The 27,209-nt window shown below is 43.6% G+C and overlaps 1 protein-coding gene across 1 annotated transcript; it reads right to left on the bottom strand.

Moving 5' to 3' along the window:
• Window positions 1-1,623: 1,623 nt before the first annotated feature.
• On the bottom strand, window positions 1,624-24,911 carry LOC140198445 (SLAM family member 5-like). The gene is made up of 6 exons (XM_072259532.1): window positions 24,842-24,911; window positions 19,148-19,474; window positions 17,920-18,210; window positions 13,820-13,936; window positions 11,750-11,823; window positions 1,624-1,752 (listed from the first exon to the last, which is right to left on the bottom strand). The coding sequence occupies exons 1-6, from the start codon at window positions 24,909-24,911 to the stop codon at window positions 1,624-1,626; spliced, it is 1,008 nt and encodes a 335-aa protein (XP_072115633.1).
• Between the last annotated feature and the right edge of the window lie 2,298 nt (window positions 24,912-27,209).

The following is a 27,209-nucleotide window of genomic DNA, read 5'->3' as shown; positions in this document are numbered from 1 at the left end:
TGCTAAGTTATCAAATTTCACGTCACATGCTGCTGATAATAAACCTGATTCTGATTCATACAAATCCTTAAATTTAACAGAGCCCTGCTTTTCGTGGTTTTCCATTATGAACCTAGTGTGATGTCTGAAGCAATTGACAGGATTTTAGGCAGTTCTCTGAGAGCTTCCTTCACTGAACCTGAAACTAGTGACTTACCAGCAAGGCTTTTGGTCTCAATCTCAAATGTGTTTTTGACCAAATGGTAGTTATTCCACCAACCCTCAACACCTTGGTCCACGTACATCACCCATCAACCCCTGTCCCACTCCTTCTCCTCTCGTCTTCATGCCAGCTATCTTCCTTTTCCACTCTCATGCCTTATGCAGGGTACTGTCCTAGAGTTTAGACAATCTCTTTGCCCCCACCTCCTCCCTTACAATCAGATACTCCTTGAACCATTGAGTGTCTGCCGGTACATGTTCCACTGCATTTTCAACATTCCAGTTCATTACTCCCTTCAGGTACGCTGCAAATTCCAGGTCAGAGTTGTGACTGGACCCCTTCTGTGCCAGACCACTGAGGCACCATTTGTTGAAAGACACACCAATTCCAAATGCTTTGCTGACAATATGAGAACACATTTGTGGTTGGCAAAGAGCAATTATATCGCCATCAACAGAGGTGCATTTAGTATAAAAAAGTTAAAAGTTTTGTTTAATAATTAAAAATACAGAACTACATGCCTGAATGATAATTGTAACAAACAGGAAATGGACAAAGTACACAGTGGTTGACAGCTCATGCACAGCATTTTTACCAGATTATACATAGGTAGGGGCAGTGGTTTACTTCAAGGTGCTTAAGCCTGCTCTTTAATTTGATAAGATCATATCTGATTTGATTTTGGCTTTGATCAACTCTCATGCAAAACCCTGGACTAGCTGTAGACTAAAAATCTGGACTTTGCAGCCTTGCAATACTGAATGATTCAGCTTTCACAAATTCCAAATGTTTACAACCCTGAGAAGAAACTCCACTTCATTGCCACCTTAAACTGTGAATATATTTTCTGAAATTACACTTCCAATTCTAGAAACCCCATGAGGAGAAACAGCATTTTAGCATCAACCTTGACAAATATACTCAGAATCTTAATCATCAGTATGGTCAGGAGCTGACCATATAATTTCCGATCAGCATAGACTCAGGCTGCTCAACCTTTCCTTATAAGATAACCCTTTGATCCCATGAATGAACCTATTGAATCTTCACTGATCTGTATCCAATCAAATATATTTTTTCCATCACACTTCTTCATAACTCATCTGGTTATAAAGCACAACCTCAACTCTCTGTCTCGCATTCAACCCAGTTGTCCTTCTTAGAACTGATTGCTTTCCTGTCTATTTCCAATACTTCTTACCTGAGTTTCTTCATCTTGTTCTAGTCCTTCCAAATCACATTCTCATTGCAAACTTGTATCAACACCAGGTCTATTCTCCCAATTTGCAAGCCAGCTGTGTCTGCTGTAGGCAGTACAACAAGTAGCTGAGCATAAACAGTGGTGCTGGGATTGAAGCACTTCAATGCCACATTTAGATTTCCTGTAGTGGATGCACAACATTGAGTGTTGAACTCCCCTCTCATATTCTTGCTGCCAACAATGTGTTCACATCAGGATTGTATTTTATCTCATCGTATATCGTTGTGAGCCGTGCCCTTGGATTTTGATGTCCTTCGTTGGCATCCAGTTGATGTAAATGTCTCTGTGGCTTGAAAGAAGGTAATTTCATTGACCATGTGTTTAGATCATGTGATTATCTGAGTCACTCCTGAAACACATACTCCAAGGATATAACGCAGAAGATTGTTTAAAGGGAATGGAATACGAGATAGTTTCAGACTTCAGTACTGGAAGATCAAAGATTTGAAAAGATCTATATAAATTTTAAAGTGAAACAGAGGGAGAAACAGAGAAGTTTTGTGTTATAAAATAATGTCAAAAGTGTTTTCTAATATTAGAGACTTTTGTACTATGGGACTTGCAAGGAACAGGCTGCAGATTTCTGCTTTTTATGATACTCTCCATCCATCTAGCTCTGAAGAGGGAACACTTTTGCAGTAATGTGGAGGTTTTACCCATGGAGAAAGCTTCATTCTATAAGACATAGAGGAGGGCTACATTGTCCGGCTATAGTGGGGCTTTCACAATGCCTGGTGGGATAATGTAGTAATATCTCTGCATGGAGTCACACCCTGAGGTTTTGTGTTGTAAGTAAGGAGACAAATTTCTAAAATGTCTGTATTATAGAAGGAAATCTGTACTGTCAGGGTAATCCTGATGAAGGACATAGAACATAGAAATCTACAGCACATTACAGGCCCTGCAGCCCACATTGCTGTGCCAACCATGTAACCTACTCTAGAAACTGCCTAGAATTTCCATAGTGCATAGCCCTCTATTTTCTTAAGCTCCATGTACCTATCTAAGAGTCTCTTAAAAGACCCTGTTGATTCTGCCCCTCCACCATCACAGCTGGCAGTGCATTCCACACACTCACTACTCTCTGTGTGGAAACCTTACCCCTGACATCCCATCGGTACCTATTTTCAAGCACCTTAAAACTATGCCTCCTAGTGTTAGCCATTTCAGCCCTATGAAAAAGACTCTGGCTATCCACACGCTCAATGCATCATCTTATACACTTCTATCAGGTCACCGCTCTTCCTTCATCACTCCAAGGAGAAAAGGCCAAGTTCACTCAACCTATTCTCAGAAGACATGCTCTCATATGGCATGTTCCCCAATCCAGGCAACAGCCTTGTAGGTCTCCTCTGCACTCTCTCTATAGTACCCACGTCTGTCCTATAGAGAGGTGACCAGAACTGAACACAATACTCCAAGTGGAGTCTGACCAAGATCATATAGCTGCAACATTACCTCATGGCTCTTGAACTCAGTTCCATGGTTGAATAATGCGAACAACCCATATGCCTTCTTGACAACACTGTCAACCTGCGCAGCAGCTTTGAGTGTCCTATTGACACAGACCACAAGGTCTCTCAGATCCTCCACACTGGCAAGAGTGCAGAATATGAACCATCTACAACCACTCTTTGCCTTCTGTGTACAAGCCAATTCTGGATCCACAAAGCAAGGTCTCCTTGGACCCCATGCCTCCTTACTTTCTGAAGGAACTTTGAATGGGAAACATTATCAAATGTTTACTGAAATCCATATATACCACATCCAGGGCTCTACCTTCATCATTGTGTTTTGTTACATCCTCAAAGAATTCAATCAGACTAGTAAGGCATGACCTACCCTTGTCAAAGCCATACAGACTATCCCTAATCAGATTATATCTCTCCAAATGCTCATAAATCCTGCCTCTCAGAATCTTCTCCAACACTTGCCCACTACTGAAGACAGACTCACTGGTCTATAATTTCCTGGATTATCTCTACTCCCTTTCTCGAACAAGCGAACAACATATGCAATCCTCCAATCCTCCGGTACTCCTCCCGTACTCCTCCCGTCCCTCTTGATGACGCAAAGATCATTGCAAGAGGCTCAGCAATCTCCTCCCTCACTTCCCACAGTAGCCTGGATTATATCTCATCCAGTCCCAGTGACTTATCTAACTCAACGCTTTTCAAAACATCCAGCACATCCTCTTCCTTAATGTCTATATGCTCAAAATCAGTCTAGTGAAATGTCTCTGTATAACACTGATCTCTACATATCCCTCTGTCACAGTATGCTGGTCTAAGAAAGATCAATTTACTTTCATCACTCTGTTTTCTATGCATTATTCAGTTGCCAGCCGCATCAATATATCTAGCAATTTTTCTGCCATTAATGTTAAGCAAACATGTCAGTAGATCTCTGCTTCATCTCTCCCTACTCTTCTAAAAAGTGGTTTGCAGTCATTAGGATTCCACTCTGCAGAACAACTCCAGAATCAATAGAAAAATGGAAGACAGTAAGACAACGTTTTTTGACTCAGCCACAGCCTGTTTTAAAACTGTGGTGTAGATTCTCAGAATTTATCACTAGCTTCTCCACTCCTGTTTTTACCAACACTTAATTTCCTTCAAGTCTCTTTCACACAAGGGAAATTCTCTAGTATTTCTGACAGCTGATGGTTACTGCCATTTCTCTGTTTACATTTAAATTCTCCACTCTGCCTTTGCAAAAAAAAACCCTGCCTGCTCTATTTTCCCTTTAGGTGAGAGTAGAAATCAGAGGAAACCTCAGTATCAGCCTCAGTATTTAAAGCTAAAAATAATGATGTGGTTGTCAAACATCTCTCTAGTGCTATACTGGTTTTATCCAGTGCCACGTGACAAATTTATGTTGGAGGGTTTTAGATTTGCAAGTTTTTTGTTAATGTTAAATCATAGCAAACCTGAAATTTAACAAGGCCTTCCTTTCATGATTTTCCTTTCTAAACCCAATGTAATGTTTGAAGCACATGACAAGAATCTTAGTCTGTTCTCTGAGAACTTCCTTAACTAAACCTGAAACCAGTGACTTACCAGCAAAGCTTTTGATCTCAATCCTGATTGAGAGTCTTGTTCCAGAGCTTTGACAATCTCTTTGCCTCCCTCTCCCCCACTTCACCCTTACAATCAGATGCTCCTTGAACTGCTGAGATCCTGCAGCAACTTTTTTTGCTGGTAGTAGTTCCACTGCTTCTTCACCATTCCAGTTCATTAATCCTTCAAGGCACGCTGGAATTCCTAGGTCAGTGTTGTCACTGGGCCCTTTCTAAGTCACACCACCGAGCACCTTTGTTTAAAGCCATACCAATTCCAAATTAACAAAATGAGAATATATTTGTGTTGGAAAAGAGCAAACATATCACCATCATACAGGGAAATGCATCAGTTAAAAAAAAAAGTTAATTATATAAAATACGAAATGTCATGGCCAAATGATAACTATAACAAACGGGAAATGTTGGAAATACACTGTGGCTGACAGCTCATGCACAGCACTTCTAACTGAGTATACACATGTAGAGGAAGTGGTTTACTTCAAAATCCTCAAGCTCTCTGCCAAAGATCATGTCTGATCAGGCTTTGGCTTAGCTCAAGTTTCCTGCGTAACCCTTGACTAACTGTAGACTAAAAATCTGGACTTTGCAGCCTTGCAGTACACAATGATTCAGCCTCCACAAAGTCCAAACGTTTACAATCTCCTGAGGAGAAACTCCATTTTGTTGCCACCTTAAGCTGTGATATTTCCTCAAACTAGATTCACCATAAGGAGAAACATTACCTCAGCGTCGATCTTGTCAAATTTATGCAGAATCTTAATCATCAGTACAGACAGGGGTTTAAAATATAACCTCCGATCAGGTTAGATTCAACCTACTCAACCTTTCCTTATAAGGTAACCCTTTGATCCCATGCCCCGGCGGGCCATGGACTCACTCGCCTCCGACTCCGACCTCAGTTCTGGGGCCCTGCAGGCTACAGGCTCCGCCACCCCAGCTCCGGATCCAGCTCAGACCGAGGTCCCGACCCTCTGCAGACTGGGTACCGCTCTTACTGCCGCTGGGTCCTACCGCCCGTCCTATTCCTCCACTACCCTCTTTCCTCCCCGCAACTCCCAACCTTCCCTCTACACCTCATCGGCCCTCCATTCCTCTGATCCCTCATCCTCCCCTAACCCCACTCTCCCTGAATATCCCAACCCCACTCTCCCTCCTGAGACCTCTCACCCTTCACCCTCCTCCGACCCCAGCCCCAACCCTTGCCGTGTCTTCACCATCCCCTCTGACCTTCCCTTCTCTGAGGCAGAACGTTCTGTTCTTAACAAGGGCCTCACTTTTGTACCCCTCCGTCCACACCTCATTGAGTTCCATGCCCGCCATGATGTTGAACTCTTCTTCCGTCGCCTGCGTCTCCGAGCCCACTTCTTTCGCAAGGATTTCCCTCCCCCTACTGAGGACCCCTTCTCCCGTCTTCAACCCTCCTCCTCCTCCTGGACACCCCGCCCGGGCCTTCTACCTGCGCTCGATCTTTTTATCTCCAACTGTCGCCGAGACATCAATCGTCTCAACTTCACCACTCCTCTCTCCTGTTCCAACCTTACTCCCTCTGAACGTACTGCCCTCCACTCTCTCCGCACTAATCCCAACGTCACCATCAAACCTGCTGACAAAGATGGTGCTGTAGTAGTCTGGCGGACGGACCTCTACCTCACTGAGGCCAAATGGCAGCTCTCTGACACCACCTCTTACTTACCGCTGGAACAGGACCCCACCAAAATACATCAAACCATTGTCTCCCATACGATCACCGCCCTTACCAACTCCGGAGACCTTCCATCCTCAGCCACCAAACTCATAATTCCCACACCCCGTACCGCTCGGTTTTACCTCCTCCCCAAGATCCACAAGCCTGACTGACCCCGTAGACCCATAGTTTCTGCCTGCTTCTGTCCCACCGAACTTGTATCTGCCTACCTGGACTTTGTCACCCATAGTTCAGTCCCTCCCCACCTACATCTGGGATACATCCCATGCCCTCCGCCTCTTCAATAACTTCCAGTTCCCCGGTCCCAACCGCTTCATTTTCACTATGGATGTCCATTTCCCATACACTTCCATTCCCCTTCAAGAAGGCCTCAAAGCCCTCCGCTACTTTCTGGATAATTGACCTCACCAGTTCCCCACCACCACTACCCTCCTCCGGTTGGCGGAACTGGTTCTCACACTCAATAACTTCTCTTTTGGCTCTTCCCACTTTCTTCAGACTAAGGGTGTAACTATGGGAACTCACATGGGCCCTAGCTATGCCTGCCTCTTCATTGGTTATGTGGAACAGTCTGTGCTCCAAACCTATTCTGGTACTGCTCCCCAACTTTTCCTTCAGTATATTGATGACTACATTGGTGCTGCTTCCTGCACCCATGCTGAGCTCGTCAACTTCATCGACTTTACTTCAAACTTCCACCCAGCCCTCAAATTCACTTGGTCTATCTCGGATACTTCTTTCCCCTTTCTCGATCTCTCGGTTTCCATCTCTGGAGACAGACTGTCCGCTGACATCTTCTACAAGCTCACTGACTCTCATAACTACCTCAACTATACCTCTTCCCACCCTGCCACATGCAAAAATGCCATTCCCTATTCCCAGTTCCTCCATCTCTGCCGCATCTGCTCCAAGGATGAGGTTTTCCGTTCCAGGACATCTCAACTATCCTCTTTCTTTAAGGATCGTGGTTTCCCTTCTGCTGTCATCAATGATGCCCTCACCCGCATCTCCTCCATTTCCCGCACTTCGGCTCTCACCCCATCCTCCCGCCACCACAACAGGGACAGAGTTCACCTTGTCCTCACCTACCACCCCACCAGCCTCCGGATCCGGCACATTATCCTCCGCAACTTCCGCTACCTTCAACAAGACCCCACTACTAAGCACATCTTTCCCTCTCCACCCCTCTCCGCTTTCCGCAGGGATCGGTCTCTCCATGACTCCCTACTCCACACGTCCCTCCCCACGGATCTCCCACCCGGCACTTATCCCTGTAAGCGCACGTGCTACACCTGTCCCTACACCTCCTCTCTTGCTACCATTCAGGGCCCCAAACAGTCCTTCCAGGTGAGGCAACACTGCACTTGTGAGACTATTGGGGTCATCTATTGCATCCGGTGCTCCCGGTGCGGCCTCCTCTACATCGGTGAAACCCAATGCAGATTGAGGGACCACTTCTTCGAGCACCTCTGTTCCATCCGCCACAACAGACAGGATCTCCCTGTAGCCACCAGCTTCACCTCTGCTTCCCACTTCCATTCAGATATGTCCATACATGGCCTCCTCTACTGCCATGATGGGGCTAAACTCAGGTTGGAGGAGCAACACCTCATATACCGTCTAGGTAGCCACTAGCCCCTTGGTATGAACATAGAATTCTCCAACCTCCAGTAATTCCCTCCCCCTCCCTTCCTCTATCCCTATGTCACTCTGCCCCCTCCTCCAGCTGCCTATCACCTCCCTCATGGTTCCACCTCCTTCTACTACCCATTGTGTTTTCCCCTATTCTTTCTTCACCTTTCCTGCCTATCACCTCCCTGCTTCCCCTCCCCCACCCCTTTATCTTTCCCCTTACTGGTTTTTCACCTGGAACTTACCAGCCTTCTCCTTCCCACCCTCCCCCCACCTTCTTTATAGGGCCTCTGCCCCTTCCCTCTTCAGTCCTGACGAAGGGTTCTGGCCCGAAACGTTGACTGATCTTTTCCATGGATGCTGTCTGACCTGCTGAGTTCCTCCAGCATGTTGTGAGTGTTGCTTTGACCCCAGCATCTGCAGATTATTTTGTGGTTAACCTAGTGAATCTTCCCTGATCTTCCTTCAATGAAAGCTATCAATCCATCACACTTATTCCTAACTCATCTGCAAGGTATAAACCATGCCCCCACTCATCACCTTGCTGTGTATTTCCAACATTTCTTACTTAGATTTGTCCAGCTTCTTCCAGTCTTTCCAAATTGAATTCTCCTTGCAAAGCTGTTCCAATGCCCTGTCTGTTCTCCCAGTGTGCAAGCCAGTTGTGACAGCTGTAGGCAGCGCAGGAAGTTGCTGAGCATAAAAATTGCTGGGATTAAAGCACACTTCAATGCCATTTTTATGCTTCATGTGGTGGATGATCAATCTTCAGTGTTGAACTTCTCTTCTATGTTCGTTGCTGCCAACCATGTGTTCAAATCAGGATTTTGTGAGCTGTGCCCTTGGATTTTGATGTCCTTCGTTAGCATCCAGTTGATGTAAATATTTCTGTGGTTGGAAAAAAAGTAACTTTAATGATCCATCTGTTTAGACTGTGTGATTATCTGAGTCATTTTTTGAAACATAATGCAGAAGTTTGTTTAAAGGGAATGGAATACAAGCTATTTTCCAGACCTGGAGACAGAATTTAGCACTGGAAAATCAAGGAATTAAAAAAAAAATCTGTATAATTTCTAAAGTATAAGGTGAAACAGAGAGGTTATGTATTATAAAATAATGTCAAAAGTGTTTTCAATTGCTAGAGACCTCTATACTGTGGGATATGCAGAGAAATGGCTGTATATTTCTGATTTTTTATGATAATCTGACCCTCTAACTTTGCCTTGGGAGTACTTTACAGTAATGTGGAGGTTTCAACCATGGAGGAAGCTTCATGCTATAAGACATGGAAAAGGAGGGCTATATTGTCCAGCTACAGAGGGACATTAACAATGTTTTGCGGAATATTGCAGGATCTGCTAAAATGTACAGTGTCTCTTCCAGGGGTTTTGCGCTGAACTTGTGGAGAAGATTTCTAAAATGTCATTATGGAAGGAACTCTGTACTGTCAGTGTGATCTGGATAAAGCTTTGATTTCTCTTATTTGTCAGCAGCACGGCATTTGACTTTGGAAAATTGCTAACAGCAATTTTGTAAAAATACAAAACTGACCCATATGCGGATACAACCATGAAGGTTATCAGCTTATCAGGATTGTTTAAAATACGATGTGGTTGGTATGTCTAGCACACTGCTGTCTCTCTACTGTTTCTTGTTCCGGTCCTATCTGTTATCTGGTTATTCGTCTGTGTTTTTATTCAGACCGATGGTGTGGGACCTCAATGTTGGGTTAGTACTGCAGTATCTGCAGTCAGCACTCAAACCACATTGAACTGCATAATCTCTGTATCATCTCACTGATGGGGCAAATCTTACTGGCAATTTTTAAAAAATTACTTTTGTTTCCCCATTGACTGAACTTCTGCTGTCTGCCTCCAGTTTTTGTTAACTGCATATTGCCAGTTTTAGATAATTAACACTGTGAAGTCCCCATGATTTTTTACAACATTAAAGGCAATGCATAAGTGCAATTTCTGTAATTTTTTCAAACTCGGTTTGTAGTAACTTTATCCCACACATTCTTGGTGGAAAACTTCCACTTTCATAACTTAGTCACACTGAAATGGCTAGAAGAGATTGAAAGGGGTTCTGTTTGATTCATGGAATCATGGGAGCAGCAGAAACAACAATGCAACAAAGCAACAGAATGGGAGAAAACTTTGAAGGAGAAATGCCCAGGGATGAGAGAAGAGAAATCAGAAGGAATTTTTCAAGTGGTACCTTGTGACAGGCAGCAAATGCAAAATGACGGACTGAGAGAAAACACAAAAGAACAAAGATTACTGAAACCTCAATAAGTTGGAAGTCACAGAGAAATGCATATGAAATGCAGAGGTATCAACCCTGTTCTTGAAATCCCATCTAAAATGACCTTAGGGCTATGATGGAATCTCCCATGAGGGGACTGTTCATGTGGTAGGGATGTAATAACCCTTAAATGACCTCATCTCTCAAAACGGTTCCTCATCCAATCCCATTGTGCTCAATGACTGGTTTTTGGTTCATGTCGTAATTTTGTTTTTATTCCTTTTTCCGGATCAAGGCATCTCTAAGAAACCTAGTGTTTGTCCTTGTGCTCGTAAGCATAGACATGAGAAATTCAGCAGATGCTGGAAACCTAGGGAAAACCACACAAAATGTAGGAGGAACTCAGCAGGCCAGGCAAAATCTATGGAGATGAGCAAACAGCTGACATTTCAGGCCAAGATCCTTTTTCAGGGCTGGAGGGGGAAGTGTATGATGACAGAATCAAAAGGTGGGAGAGGGGATGGAGGTTAATCAGAAGGTGGCAGGTGAAGCCAGGGGTTGTAGGAAAGGCAAAAGTCTGGAAGGGAAGAAATTGGATGGAGGAAAGTGGGCCATAGGAAGAAAGTGAAGAAGGAGGGGACCTGGGGGAAATGATTGGCAGCTGAGAAGTTATAAGAGGCCAGAGTGGGGGAATGGAAGTAGACAGGAGTGTGAGGGAAATTTTCTCTTTAGTAGAAGGAGAAAACAATATTCATGCCATCAGGTGGAGGCTACCCAGATGGAATATAAAATGTTATTACACAGTGGAGGTTACAAGTAAAGTGGCCTCTGAGCTTATACCTGTTTATTTACCTCTGGTGAACTTAAACCCTGGTAAACATTCGCCAAATCTCAGTGAAAGCACTGAAAAGCACTCTACCACTTTGTCAAGGGCATTCAAGGGGAGGTCATAAATGCTGGCACACCACATCTCACAATTAAAGAACAAGGAAAGAACAAGGCTTTGTAGCAAGTGTGCTCAGTTACTTCCACATGGCTGAGGTATCTCTCAATAGAATAACTAACGGATGAAGCTGCCCTACCCAGTTCTGCAATGCTTGCTGTCAGTCACAGATGATAGAGTTCAGCAGTGGTGTTGATAAAGTGGAAGGAATTATATCTATTTTTAGACTTGGGAAATCAGTGAGGGCATGTTCCTATAAAAATAAGGTTGGAAGAAAATTGAAAGTTTTGATGGCTGTTTGAGGCTTGCCTACTGAAAGGGGAGGAGGCAGCAGTCCTCATCACATCTGATGTGTGTATTCTACAATAGTGCAGACAAAGCTAGAGAGGAGTTGGTATTGTTTGGATGGTGCAGATACAATGGGCTGAATAAGATGTGCTGTAACATTCTGTGACATAATCAAATTACAATTCCATTGTGCAAATCATGAAGCCTTTATCAAATGGAACCTCCTCACACCATCAGACAGAGACAACATTCATGCACGGAAGGAGGGAAACTGATCAGGATATGAATAACTTTGCTCTTCTTGAAAGTATTGATGAATGTTTGGTACTGCAGAAAGGGGAGAGAATGGGAAAAGAGTAAACCCAACAAATGTTGCAGCTTCTACTGACCTGGTCCATGGCAATGTTTGTTTTGCTGGTCACAGCATACAGCACCGATTTACTTCTCCTTTCAGTATCAGAAGCTTTAAATTAAAAAAAAACACAACTGCTGTTGGAACCATGTCTGGATGCTCCTTCTGTTCTGTTTTCAGTAAATATTTTCTCCAAATATCCTTCCCCTTAAAGGTTACCCGCCATACTTTCTCCATTCAAAATTCTGACTGTCTGCACAACCACGCGGACATCACAGAGAAGTCTGACATTATCCTCAATGGGCATATTGTGGGCATTTCCTTTCACTGAACTACCCAGCTGCCATCCCTTTATAAACTTCCACTAGGAATGAGGTATCCAGTTATTTCTTGCTGGTATCAAAGCTATGCAGTAGACTTTAAACCAGGGAAAATTGCAAACTCGCCCTCAGATGAAAAAAAAACATGGTAGAGTTCTGTTCTTCATTGTAAAATGTAGTGGGAGTACTCTTCACAGCCAGTGCAGTTTCAGAAAATGCCTGTGCCATCGAGGTGAATTGATATTTACATTATGATGTTGATCACCCAAAGGATTTGTCGATTATCACCAATCCAATTTCCACAATACAAATAACACTCTGTGATAATGGATATAAAAACTGTGCATTCAGAAAGACCTTATGAAGGCAAATGTGAATTATCTGTGCCCAAAGTAGAGGAGTATCTCATGCTGCATTGTAGCAAAGAAAGGCCACATGTTTGTGTGTACAACAGCAACAAAGGTGGAGATTAGAACGGTTTTGATCAGTTCTAAAGACAAATTCTCTTCATGTCACCAGTACTGTAAAATGCTGGAGGACAGAAGAAACATGAGGATTTGCACCGTTCTGCCTAAAATGCCATGAGGGAGCAGAACATAGCTTGGACCAGTTTATCTTATGAGAAATGTCCCCACTGCTTAGATGTTCCTGTTTTCCCTTAACCTTTCTTTCAGACACATTCAAGTTTGGTGAAGCTACAGAATTACAGATTGTGCAGGGATAGGCAAGATGGAGTGGGAGCAGGAAACCAAGCAGGTTATTCCCATTATCTTTGCTTTACTCACAGACTGGAATTTCACATTTGCAATATAAACTGTTCTTTCCATCCTGGCTGTCTCTTTGCTTAATCTCCAATGAAAAAATTCTGAGAATGGTTTCTTTATGTCCTCACAGCACATTCTAAGATAATGATTGAATGCTATGCTGTCTTTGATACCTCAACCTCCTCTCTGGATGTACAGCATCCAAGAAATATTTGCAGTTAGTAATGAAACCTGTGCAGCTCAGTTAAGAGGTTACATCATCTGTGATCTAGTTTAATTGGAAAGCAGTCTATGAAAATCACTTAAACCTTTAAGAACAGAATGCATTACATGGCCCTTCAGAGCAACAGATATTGCTTTTCTGCAATTCATTGCTGTTAGGTAGGAGTTACCTTGTATCCTTTCAGCTCAGTTTTGCTCTTCTGATCTGAGCTCCCAGTTGTGGTTCAAACTTTGGCCTTGCACATTCTTAGGTCCCATATGAGGTACACTGTTAGTTGCTGAACAGCAGGGAAATCCACACCCAGGTATTGAAGAATATGCAAGACAAGACCATTCCATTATGTCCTGCACTGCAAAGAGGAAACTGGGGTCCATTGTGTTGGTGGTGGAGAGGGTTTTGAGTGATGTAGCTGGGGGAGAGGTTGTCTGGTCAGGTTGGTACCTGCAATCAGGTGAATGCAGAGAGCTTGTCCAGTGTAGCAGATTGGACACATGTGCAATGCAAGGCCTGATGAAGGGCTTGGATACAAATACCTGCAATGGGACCCACTGAGTTGGAAGTTATGCAGGAAAGTCCCATTTAAGTGGTTCAGAAGAAGGACAGAACTCCTGCCAAGGAGGTGGTATGATTTCCTCCACTAATGATTGCCAGGTGGTAATCACTAGTTTAATGAGACCATACCTGATAGGATTTAATGCCAGAGATCCCATTCACAAAGACTAACTTGAACCCAAATATTGTGATGGGGACTTACCAAGGGCTGCACATTGTGATAATAAGAATATTCCAAGAGTACCTGCCTTTATTGAACTTGAGTTCTCTCTTCCAATAGAAAGCAAAAACAATTGCAGTGATGAAAGCTTTCAGAGCAATGGTAGTAATTAAACGAATGTGGAGTGGCCTCAGTAGCTTCTCACCTGGAAAGGGATGGACAGTCATCTGTGATTCTCTCAACATATTAATTAAACTTTGCTTAAAATAGGAAATACAGCAGACTGGTGAAGCTGACATTAAGAGAAGAGCTGATGCAGGTTTACAAGGTGATAACTGCATTAAGCATGGTAAAGGGAAGGACGCTGTCCCCATGAGCAGATAGTTCAAGGATCAGAGGTTACCAGGGGCAAAAGGTGAAACTGCTGAGGGGGCAGATGAGATTGATCAAGAGTGACTGTATCTACATCTCGTTGTCTGTATGAATGGTGACTGATACCAGAATTAATCAGAGGTTTCAAGGGAAAAACAGAAATATCCTAGCATTAAAAAAAAGTTGTCCATCCTGAGGAAGGAGAGTGGAGAATGGACTGACCTGGCTGTCCGAACAGAATCACTGGCAAAATGGCTGCCTTCTGCACAGTAAAGTTTTGTCATTGCAGAGAAGATGAAAACATATAAAAAGAACAAACACCAAGTCTCAGCATTCTATATCTTGGCCCTGTCCTCAGAAGGAGCCTGTAAGAATGAGATTTATCTAGCCAATTCCTTCTTCATTCTATTGATAAATTCAAAATAATTTTTAAACATTATTCATCAATGAAATTCTTCCTGAAAGAAAGAAAATTGTACTGTTCAAGAACATATGGGTGGTGGCATATAAATTGATTCCTAGCAAGGATTAGACCAAATGATAAAGGAGCTGAATGAGGCCATTTGGCCCATTGCATCTGTGCTGCCACTTATCATGGCTTATTTTCCCCTCTCAACTCCGTTCTCCTTCATTCTCACGTAACCTTTGACGTCCTTATTAATTGTGGATCTATCAACCTTTGCTTTAGATATACTCAGTGGCTTGGCATTCATTGCCATCTGTGGCAATGAATTTCACAAATTCACCACCTTCATTCAGCATTCAAATGATCTCTATCACTGCTTTTATTTTTGACAATTTTTCTAACTTACCCTTATTTGCCGAGTTCATGGGGTAGCACGATACCAAAGTGGTTAGTGTAATGCTATTACAGAGCAGCAACCTGGGTTTATACCCAACTGCTGTCTGTCAGGAGTTTGTATGTTCCCAGACAGCCGTAGTGGTTATCCTCCAGGTGCCCTGGATTCCTCCCGTATTCCAAAGATGCATGGGTGAGTAGTGTGATTGTCCATCTGGCTGTAATGTGCAGTACAAACTCATTTGGACTGGAATGCTGCATCTACAAATAGACCTAAACCTTAAATTTGTTCGTAATTAACCTCACATAATTTTTTTCTGCCAGTTAAAGGCAATCAAAACTAAATTGCTGAATCTAGAAGTTTAAGCATCAGAAAGTGTCAGGAGGTTAATTATAACTACTTTGTTTCAACCACGGAACAAGCCCAGAGAAAAATAAAGCCTCTAATTTGAAAGCAGATAGCCACCAAAGAACAGTTTTAGATAAGCTGCTGACACAAGCCCAGGGAAATTACTTTCGCTTCTGGAAAACCCTTTGAGTCTGTTTTCACTAATACAAAACCACTCCATACAAAAACATGCTCCCTTCTATTGCTTGTGCCTTGCCCCTTGCATCTATGGCTTGTAGCCATGGAAACATATGCTGATGGAAAAACGTCAAGATTTATAAAATCAAGCAACACACATCAAAGTTGCTGGTGAACGCAGCAGGCCAGGCAGCATCTCTAGGAAGAGGTACAGTCGACGTTTTGGGCCGAGAGCCTTCGTCAGGACTAACTGAAAGAAGAGCTAGTAAGAGATTTGAAAGTGGGAGGGGGAGGAGGAGATCCAAAATGATAGGGGAAGACAGGAGGGGGAGGGATGGAGCCAAGAGCTGGACAGGTGATTGGCAAAAGGGATATGAGAGGATCATGGGACAGGAGGCCCAGAGAGAAAGAAAAGGGGGAGGCGGGGAAAAACCCAGAAGATGGGCAAGGGGTATAGTGAGAGGGACAGAGGGAGAAAAAGGAGAGAGAGAAAGAATGTGTGTATATAAATAAATAACGGATGGGGTACGAGGGGGAGGTGGGGCATTAGCAGAAGTTTGAGAAGTCACTGTTCGTGCCATCAGGTTGGAGGCTACCCAGACGGAATATAAGGTGTTGTTCCTCCAACCTGAGTGTGGCTCCATCTTTACAGTGGAGGAGGCCATGGATAGACATATCAGAATGGGAATGGGACGTGGAATTAAAATGAGTAGCCACTGGGAGATCCTGCTTTCTCTGGCGGACAGAGCGTAGGTGTTCAGCAAAATGAAGTCCCAGTCTACGTCGGGTCTCGCCAATATATAGAAAGCCACATCGGGAGCACCGGACGCAGTATATCATCCTAGCCAACTCACAGGTGAAGTGTCGCCTCACCTGGAAGGACTGTCTGGGGGCCTGAATGGTGGTAAGGAAGGAAGTGTAAGAGCATGTGTAGCACTTGTTCCGCTTACAAGGATAAGTGCCAGGAGGGAGATCGGTGGGGAGGGATAGGGAGGACGAATGGACAAGGGAATTGTGTAGGGAGCGATCCCTGCGGAAAGCAGAGAGAGAGAGGGAGGGAAAAATGTGCTTAGTGGTGGGATCCCGTTGGAGGCGGCGGAAGTTATGGAGAATAATATGTTGGACCCGGAGGCTGATGGGATGGTAAGTGCGGACAAGGGGAACCGTATTCCTGGTGGTGTGGCAGGAGGATGGAGTGAGAGCAGATGTGCGGGAAATGGGGGAGATGCGTTTGAGAGCAGAGTTGATGGTGGAGGAAGGGAAGCCCTTTTCTTTAAAAAAGGAGGGCATCTCCCTCATTCTGGAATGAAAAGCCTCATCCTGAGAGCAGATGCGGCGGAGACGGAGGAATTGCGAGAAGGGGATGGCATTTTTGCAAGAGGTTGGATGAGAAGAGGAATAGTCCAGATAGCTGTGAGAGTCAGTAGGCTTATAGTAGACATCAATAGATAAGCTGTCTCCAGAGATAGAGACAGAAGGATCTAGAAAGGGGAGGGAGGTGTCGGAAATGGACCAGGTAAACTTGAGGGCAAGGTGAAAGTTGGAGGTAAAGTTAATGTAGTCAATGAGCTCAGCATGCATGCAGGAAGCAGCACCAATTCAGTCGTCGATGAAGAGAAGGAAAAGTGGGGTCAGATACCAGAGTAGATTTGAAACATAGGTTGTTCCACAAAGCCAACAAAAAGGCAGGCATACCTAGGACCCAAACGGGTGCCCATAGCTACACCTTTAGTTTGGAGGAAGTGGGAAGTTTTATAAAATGATAAGAGTGGGTAGCCAGCACCTTCTTCCAGATGATAATAGTGGACAGCCATTTGGAAATGACTAATATAAGAGTGCATAATTTTATTGTGATTGGATGATGCTATAGAGAGGATAGCTGAGATACATTTTCTTTCACAGAAATTGGTCTCTGCTGCCCACGGTGATGGTGCAGGTACATACATTAGAGACACAGATGAGACTCTTAGATGAGACACATGGATGAAAGAAAAATGGAGGGCAATGTGGGAGGGAAGAAGGGCCTATACTATGTTAAGGCTTGCCGCATATTGGTCACTCCCTAACCCTGTGAAACAAAATATTTAGTCTTCTCATCACCAGCGTCCTTTGAGATTCCTTATTGTCTCAATTGTACCTCAGAGAATTTGCAACAGTCTGTTTAATAAGACTGCAATTGTACAGTCAGGTGGAGTAGAGATGAGCTCAAGTGTTAATCTCAGTTTTAGAGTGGTACCAGTGGTGTTGAGCATGAGTGAATCCCACCCATTGCAGTCAAGCTCTGACTGACCCATAGATAGCGTCAGAATGAATAGGGAACCAAAGTCAAGTCTGGAGGGTTATACTCAGATTCCATGTTCCTAAAATGTCACTGATCTATCTCAGACCTTACCCTGTCCATTGTAAGACTTTTGAGATTAGAAGAGAAAGGAAATAAATCACTATCATTTGTAGGAAAAGTTTACAGGGATTAAAAATGTAATGTACCAACCTTCAGTGATCAGACAGAGCCTTCTGAGATTCACACTCGTAGCTGCCTCACTGACAGGGTTTCTCACTGCGCAGTTGTACACTGCGTTGTTCTCACTCAGCCTTACGGACAATTCCAGTTTTCTCCCTCTGTCAGTCAGTACATGTGACTCATCGGCCGTGACCTCATCACCTCCTGTCCACCAAGTGTAAACTGGCTCCGTGCCACGCTCCAGTGAACAGCGCAAACTAATGTTACATACCTCATCTGAGTTGAACTTGCTGCTCTTTATTACTGGTGTTGATACAGATTCTGTTTATAAGAAAAACACAAATAAAGATAATGGTTATCAACAAATAGGTATTAGCCATGAGCCTCTCGCAAGAACTTTGGAAATAGGACCAGGAGAAATCTCCTCTGCCATTCATCAATCTCATTTTTACACTATCCTAATTCCTTTAATATACAAAACATCTATCTACTTTAGTATTAATACACCTTAATAGTTAGGGCTCCCCAGTCTTCCAGAGTAGACCTACCCATTATGCTGATTCTAGCCTTCTAAGGCTGGGCCCAAGCATCCACTGTCTTAAGACCTTGAAGATCTAGTTCTTAAGTTTCAGTGAGTTTACCTCTCATTTTTTTAAGCTCTAAGTAATACAGGTGTACTCCACTCTGTCTTTTGTATGGGATTTCCCTCTATCCCAGGAACCGTACTGCTGACATTTAGTTAGGACTCCCATGAATGTCACGTTTTAGATAAGGAGACACAAATGGATCTTGTATCAACAGCTTTGAGAGTACTAGGAACATTCCTTCCCCATGTTCTCTATGTTCCATCTGGATTCTCTGAAATGAAGCTCAGTAGACCAGCACCTTTGTCTCCTGTCCTTCACTTTCACTTCTGTTCTGCTCCGTACAATTCTCCTTCCAAATAGTAAGGGGAAGATATTAATGCTGCCGACGTACCAACTCACTATTGAGCAATGTGGCTTTTAGGACAGAAGGATGAGTACACAGGTGGCAGCAAGAATTCACATTAAGAGATCATACTAAGTCATACAATAAACAGACAGTGCTTTGGAACGGGTCCTTAATGAAAACAAGTGCTGCATCTGAACAGTCTTTCAGCATTCCCTCTGCCTTGTGTATCCCACAGACTTTGATTCAGGCCATAAACATTTCCGCTTGCTTCTTTCTGCTTAAAAATGTTATATAGCAGCACATCTTTTAATTAAAATAATATTACCATAAATTCGCAGTTCCATCACTTCATGATGAATATCTGTATCGGTCCTTGCATTTATTTCATACAGACCTTCATCACTGCCTGTTAGGTTCTGTATTTCCAGGCTATAGTCCTTCGGGTTTAATGTGATCCTCTTTCTGTTACAATCTGTTGGATTGTTTTTATATTTCATACATAATTGAACCTTTTTTTGATGAGATGAATTTGTATAGTCCCAAGTGACTGAAATGTTTTCTCCTGGCATATTTCCTGGCAAAGTGACTGACTGTCCCAGTGTCCCATTCACCACACGACGAGTAGCCAGATTCCCATCAGTCTCTGCCAGAACTGAAACAGAAGGACAAACCATTAGAGTAATTAGTCCCAGTGTGTTGGTGTCCACATTTCCACAGCATGGCAACTCTAGCATGGTCCCAAATCTGAGGGAGAAGGGGAAGCAGCCACATGAGAGCACCACCACATAATGAGGGGATGCTCTTTTACCTCAGTGGCACGCATGTTATCTAATAACCATGGAAGAAAGCAATTAAAACACAAAAGTTGATTTCTGATAGAACAGCTATGCTCCACGCAAGGCTGTGATACATAGAACAGGAAATAATCTGCTGGAGGAGATCAGCATTTCAAACAGCTTCTATGGCAGGAGGGGGAATGATTAATGTTTTTGATAGAAACCCTGCATCACTAGTTTCCCTCACTGAGACTGCTTGACCCGCTGAGTTCCTCCAGCAGTTTATATATTTTTTGCCACAGTTTCATTGCGTTGGCTCAACATTTATCATTGTTGGCTCTAGATCATGGAACTCCCTCCCCAACACCACTGAGCGAGCACCTTCCCCAGGAGGACTGAAACTGTTCCAGAAGGCAGCTTACCAGCACTTGTCAAGGGCAGTTTGGATTGAGCAGTAATGGTGACCTTGGCAACAAAGTACAGGATGGAGAAGAGAAGCGGTGGGAGAAGGATCAGATCCTGTAAACTACAATAGATACACTCAAAGGTCACCTCATTAACTACCCCTGTGCAACACCTCATTAATGCAAACATCTAATCAGCCAATCGTATGGCAGCAACTCAAATCATACATGCATGCAGACATGGTCAATGGGTTCAGTTGTTCAGATCAAACATCAGAATGAGAAAGAGATGTGATCTCAGTGAATTTGACAATGGAATGATTGTTGATGCCAAGTGGGGAGGTTTCAGTATCTCAGAAAATGTTGATTTGGTTTATTCATGCACAGCAATTTCCAGGGTGAGAAATGCCAGAAAAGGCCAGGAGTGGAAATAAAATGATTCAGTACTTTAACAAGTTAGGAATTATGAAGAGTTTGAAGGTATTGGCAATCATCTTCAATGTTACAATGAAAATGAAGATTTGTTCAGATGCAATCATCGAAATGATTGTATGAAGGCAGTCTATCTACCCTATCTACACTAGGTGTTGGCACTGATTTTGTTCATTTTCAGTGAACCAAAAGAACACAGCAGTTTACACAGTTTCCATTGAAATCTATTAAGAAATAATATATGTTTCTGTAGTACTGTAGTCATGTTGTTATTGTTTTAATTTGCTCTGTTTTTCATGGCTGTTCTTTTCTCATGCCTTGTGCAGCATTTATTTTTGCCATTTCCACGGCATTTGACTGTTGTTTATGAGGCCAAGTCGCTAGCTAAACGCTCCACACAGCATGGATGGAAAGCACGCAAGGAGCATGCTGGATTCGAACTAGGGACCATTTGCCGCAAAGTCTGGCGCTGATGCCTCGACAACACTAGGCGGTTTATTTTTCATTGAAGTGCATAATTTATTACTCAGTTAAATGTCAGTTTGTCTTTTTTATTCCTTTTTTACTCTTTCCATGAGTGGGTGTGTACCATTTGAGTAAGTTCAGCTTCCCACAATTCAACCATCCTACCCCTGCAACTCTGCTATTGGTTGATGCCCAGGGGTTGCGTAGCTAACCCAAATTCTGATAAGAATGCCCACATTTGCTCTGCAAATCCGTGACAGAGGATGAAAGGAGAATGGAAGGCAAACTGACAAAGGGTCAAATAAACAAAAATAACATAATGACATTAGAGCAAGTTGAGACTGTATTAGGGTTTTACAGGTCTGTCAAGAATAGAGGTGCATACTGGAGGATGTTAAATGTTATTCCTCTGTTTACGAAAAGCAATTTCATGGAAATTATAGACCAGTGAGTCTTATGTTAGTGGTGGACAAACTATTGGAGACAGAATTTATTCAAATTTAGTGAAGATAGATTGATTATAATTAGTCTGCATAACTTTATAAAGGGCAGGCAGTGTCTTACAAGGTTGACGGAATTCTTCAAGGAACTGACAAAACATTGTGATGAATGTACAGTAGTAGATGTGGTGTACATGGATTTCAGTGAGAAATTTGATAATCCTCATCCAGAAAGTCAGAAGACATGGAATCCAGGGGACCTTGGCTGTGTGGAGTCAGTATTGGCTTGCCCACAGAAGGCAGACGGTGGTAGTAGATAGAGTAGAGCCTACCTACAATTCAATGACCAGTACTATTCCATCGTGATCTCTTCTGGGAAACTACCTATTGTGAATTTTATAAATGACTTGGATGAGGGAATGATAAGGTGGTTAGTACGTTTGCAGATGACCCAAAGTTTAGTGGTGTTGTGCATAGCATAAAAGGTTGTCATAGGTTGAAATTGGACATTGGTATGATGTAGAGAATTGGGCTGAGAAGAGTTCTAAATGGAACAAAGATAGGATGCAGAAAATTGGCTGAGAAATGACAGATAGAGTTCAGTCTCGGTAAGTGTGAAGTGAAACACTTTGGAAGGTCGAACTGGAAGGCAAAGTACAAAGTTAATGGCAGGATCCTTTTAGTGAGGAGGAACAAAGAAACCTCGGGGTCCATGTTGATATATCCCTCAAAGATTCTGCATAAGTCGATAGTGTGTTTAAAATGGCATATGGTATGTTGATTTTCATGAGTCAGGGAACTGAGTTAAAGAGCCGTTATGTAACTCAATCTGCTTAGACCACACTTGGAGTATTGTCTTCTCTTCAGGTCTCCTTATAGGAAGGATATGGAAATGTGCAAATGAGACTGCCTGGAGTAGAGGGCATTTTTAAGAGGAAAGATTTAGTAAGCTAGAGCTTTTCTCTTTGAAGTGAAGAAGAGTGAGAGATGACTTGATAAGAGGTGTGTATGATGACAAGACACACTGATAAAGTAGTCGGGCAGAACACTTTTCATGGGACGGAAATGGCTAATATTAAATGGCATAATTTTAACACGATTGGAAGAAAGTATGGGGAGGGTAGAGATAGGGTTAACCTGTTGTCAGAGGTTGATCTTTTGCACAGAGAGTGGTGAATGACTGGAATGGGCTGCCAAGGGTAGTGGTAAAGGCAGATTCATTAGAGATATTTAAAAGAATCTTTGATAGATACATAAATGAATGAAATATGGAGGGCTATGCGGGAGGGAAGCATTATATTGATGCTGGAGTATAAAGGTTCAGCATGACATAGTGGGCCGAAAGGCCTGTACTGTGCGGTGCTGTTCTATGTTTCTGATATGATGGGAGTATGGAAAAAGCTGTTGCTGAGCTGATAATCTCCTAATCATTTATTTAACACTAACTTCAATGTTTGCCATTACATTTTACGAAAATGAACTATTTTGAAATTAAGTACATTCTAATCACACAGTTTGCAATGCCGTTCTATACAGGTATTTCCACAATTTCCAGACCAAATATAAACCTGGTAATTTATGCTCCTACATCGTAACACAACCTCGGATTTATTTTCTACACCTTTTGATCGTTAATCGGTTTCACACTTTATTCCGAGCAACACTGTGTGCTCGCGACAGCGTGAGAGGCAGACATTTTGTCTCAGTCAGGCACTGAGTGTCTGTACAGAAACACTCCTCCCCCACCCCCTCAACGCCCCGATCTGCAGCAGCAAACGTGCATAAAAGAACAAACAATATCACCTCCACAATATCACAAACAAAATGCTGGAGGAACTCAGTAAATCAGGGAGCATCTACGGAACGTAGTGTAGTTTCGGGCTAAGACCCTTCATCAGGACCGGAGGGAAAAGAAATTTAAAGGGTGAGGGGAAAGGGAGGGAGAAACACAAGGTGATAAGTGAAATCGGGCTGAGGGAGGGGGTTTGAAATAAAGAGCTAGGAAATTGATTAATGAAAGAGATACAGGGCTGGAGAAGGGGGAATGTAATAGGAGAGGCCATGGAAGAAAGAAAAACAGTGAATAGCACCAGAGGGAGATGATCGTCTGGCAAGGAGATGAGAGAGAAAAAAGGGGATGGGGAATGGTGAAGGCGGAGGGTGGGCATTACCAGAAGTTCGATAAACTGATGTTCATGCCATCAGGTTGGAGGCTACCCAGACGGAATACAAGGTGTTGTTCCTCCAACCTGAGTGTGGTCTCATTGCGACAGTAGAGGAGGTCATGGATTGACTTAATGGAATGGGAAGTGGAATTAAAATGGATGGCTACTGGGAGATCTCACTTCTTCTGGCGGACAGAGCTTAGGTACTCAGTGAAACGGCCTCCCAATCTACATCGGGTCTCACCGATATACAGGAGGCCACACTGGGAGCACTGGACACGGTATATGACCCCCAACAGATGCACAGGTGAAATGTCGCCTCACCTGGAAGGACTGTTTGGGGCCCTGAATGGTAGTGAGGGAGGAGGCGTAGAGGCAGGTGTAGCACTCGTTCCGCTTGCAAGGATAAGAGCCAGGAGGAGATCAGCGGGGAGGGCTGAATGGACAAGGGAGTCGCATAGGGAGCCATCCCTGCGGAAAGTAGAAAGTGAGGGGGGGGGGGCAGGAGGGTAAAATATGCTTGCTGCTGGGATCCCTTTGGAGATGGCAGAAGTTACGGAGAATTATGTGCTGGATGCCAAGGCTGGTGGTAGGCAAGGACAAGAGGAACCCTATCCGTGGTAAGCCGGCGGGAGGATGGGGTGAGGGCATACGTGCATGATGTGGAAGACACGCGGCTGAAGGCAGAGTTGATGGTCAAGGATGGGAAGTTCCTTTCTTTGAAAAAGGAGAACATGTCCTTCATTGCTCCATAAGATACTGGCTGGCTTGAAAGAACTGGGCTGAAAATTATTGCGACACCCTCGGCCTTTTCTCCTTGGAGCGACGGAGGATGAGAGGTGACCTAATAGTGGTGTATAAGATGATGAGAGGCATTGATCGTGTGGATAGTCAGAGGCTTTTTCCCAGGGCTGAAATGGCTAACACGAGAGGGTACAGTTTTAGGTTTCTTGAAAGTAGGTACAGAGGAGATGTCAGAGGTAAGTTTGTTTTTACGCAGAGTGGTGAGTGCGTGGAATGTGCTGCCGGCGACGCTGGTGGAGGCGGATACAATAGGGCCTTTTAAGAGATTCCTGGACAGGTACATTGATCTTTAAAAAATAGAGGGCTGTGGGTAACACTAGATAATTTTTAAAGTAAGTACATGTTCAGCAGAGCACTCTGGGCCGAAGGGCCTGTATTGTGTTGTAGGTTTTCTATGTCTCTATGACAAGATTATCGAGATTGGAAATTCAAAACATTCAAAAAAGCCAGAACAACGAAGCAACAACTCGTACCTCGGTTTCAATGTTTAACCCTTCCACCACCTTCCCCCACCAGTTTAAGCGAGAACCAACCTCCCGAATCGCTCAACAGCAGGTAAATAATCATGACGCCGGAGAGGATCCCAGAAGCTGTCCTGGCCATGTCTTCTGTGAAGCGAAGATGGTCATCTAAATGTGGTACTCTTCACGCAAATGTGGTTCCGTTACGCTCGATTTGCTCATATCGCTCAGGGGCATGAGCAGAGAAAGGGGTGGGGAAAGAGAACAGTTTGAAAGGGAGATTCGAGAGTGAAGTGCGAACGTTCAGTTGTTAATCGGGCTCGACGTCAGCTGTTAGCTGAGCGGTCCCATCGATATTCGCCCCTTGTACCCGTACTCCTACAACTTAATTTTCCTCAACTTTCCATTCACTTTTTATCCATTTCATTCAAACAGACAGCGCCCGAACAGACAACAGAATCCACGCCGATCTTTATCTGCCCATTTTCACCAATGCTACATGAGCCCATTTTTAATTCTCTTCGTATCGCCATCAATTGCTTCACACTCTGCCATTCATCAAAACGCTCCGATTAGCTTCTCACGACTAATTAACCTACCGTCTCTAGGAGGTGGTAGGAAATCGGGGCATCCGGGGAAACCTGAGCGATCACCGGTACAACGTCCAGACTCCACACAGACAGCACCGGAGGTTGGATCCAACCCGGGTTCCCGGAGCTGTGAGACAGTAGTTCCGCCACGCTCTGAAGCTGCGGACAGGTTACGACTGGCTACAGCACCTTTAGTTAAGGGACGGAACACAGCTACAGTATATTCAGCAAATAGGGACAAAGTGAAGAACAAACTAGGTATAAAACAGCAGCAGAGTGGGTGGATGGGGGTTCGATTGCAATATCTAAGAGAAGATTGGATGAGTACATGGATGAAAGGGGTACTGAGATCTATGGTCCATTTGTGGATCGATGGGACTAGGCAGAATAACAGTTCATCGCAGACTAGATGGATCGAACGGCCTGTTTCCACGCTGTCGTTTTCTATGATTGTGACAAAACGCTGACTCTGTGAGAAACTGCTTAACAGCTCCGGCAACAGCTCTGGAGGGAAATGTACTGTCGACGTTTCTTGTCCGTGTCCAGACCCTTCATTTGTCCATTTATCCATTATGTCCATTTATGTCCATTTATCTGCTGCTTTACACGTTGAATACTCAAGCGTTTTGTCTGCTTCTACAGATTCCAGCATCTGCAGTCTCTTATCTCAAAATACCGAGTCCAGTCACCCAGGAATATATTCAGAAAATGTAAGGGTCTGATATAAGACCCGCAAATGCAGAGGATCTGACAGTAACAGGAAAATAATATGGTGAGTGTAATTTCTGGCATGCAATCATGGAACAGATTTGCAAGCCTGGGCCTCGGAACTGGCTTCTAAACCTAATGCATTCTTCCTTCTTTTGTTAGACGAGAGACTCACTAGCTCACCACCCATATATCCCTGTATTTACCAGTCTTGCTGCTCATCTTAATAATAACAAGGTTGTAATAATAACAGGGTTGGCGTGGTGGGAGATTTTAATTTCCCAACTATTGATTGGCATCTCCCTAGAGCAAAGGGTTTAGATGGGGTGGAGTTTGTTAGGTGTGTTCAGAAAGGTTTTGTGACACAATATGTAGATAAGCCTACAAGAGGAGAAGCTGTACTTTATCTGGTATTGGGAAACAAACCTGGTGAGGTGTCAGATCTCTCAGTGGGAGAGCATTTTGGAGATAGTGATCACAATTCTATCTCCTCTACCATAGCATTGGAGAGGGAAAGGAACAGACAAATTAGGAAAGTGTTTAATTGGAGAGAGGGGAAATATGAGGCTAGCGGGTAGGAACTTGGAAGTATAAATTGGAAACAGATGTTCTCAGGGAAAGGTACTGCAGAAATGTGGCAAATGCTCAGGGGATATTTGTGTGGAGTTCTGCACTGGTACATTCCAATGAGACAGGGAAAGGATGATAGGCTGCAGGAACCATGGTGTACAAAGGCTGTTGTAAATCTAGTCAAGAAGAAAAGAAGAGCTTACGAAAGGTACAAAAAACTAGGTAATGATAGATATCTAGAAGATTATAAGCCTCACAAGAAAGAGTTTAAGAATTAAATTAGGAGAGCCAGAAGGGGCCATGAGAAGGCCTTGGTGGACAGGATTAAGGAAAACCTCAAGGCATTCTACAAGTATGTGAAGAGCAAGAGAATAAGACGTGAGAGTATAGGGTCAATCAGGTGTGACAGCGGAAAGTGTGTATGCAACTGGAGGAGATAGCTGAGGTACTCTACCTCTACTCCCTTTCTTGAATAAGGAAACAGCACTGCAACCCGGTTAGTAAATCTGATGATGACACAAATGTTGGGGGTGTTGTGGATAATGTGGAGGGCTGTCAGAGGTTACAGTGGG

The sequence above is a fragment of the Mobula birostris genome, chromosome 5, assembly GCF_030028105.1.
Source record: "Mobula birostris isolate sMobBir1 chromosome 5, sMobBir1.hap1, whole genome shotgun sequence".
Classification (NCBI taxonomy): Eukaryota; Metazoa; Chordata; class Chondrichthyes; order Myliobatiformes; family Myliobatidae; genus Mobula; species Mobula birostris.
This window is presented reverse-complemented; position numbering and strand designations above follow the sequence as displayed.

Excerpts from the sequence above, each read along its gene's own strand:
- LOC140198445 (XM_072259532.1), bottom strand. The coding sequence starts at position 24,911 with ATGGCCAGGACAGCTTCTGGGATCCTCTCCGGCGTCATGATTATTTAC. Across the intron at positions 18,211-19,147 it reads GATGGAACTGCGAATTTATG|AATCTGTATCAACACCAGTA; the intron begins GTAATATTATTT and ends TCTTATAAACAG. Across the intron at positions 1,753-11,749 it reads CAAACATTGCCATGGACCAG|CCACAGAGACATTTACATCA; the intron begins GTCAGTAGAAGC and ends CCTTCTTTCAAG.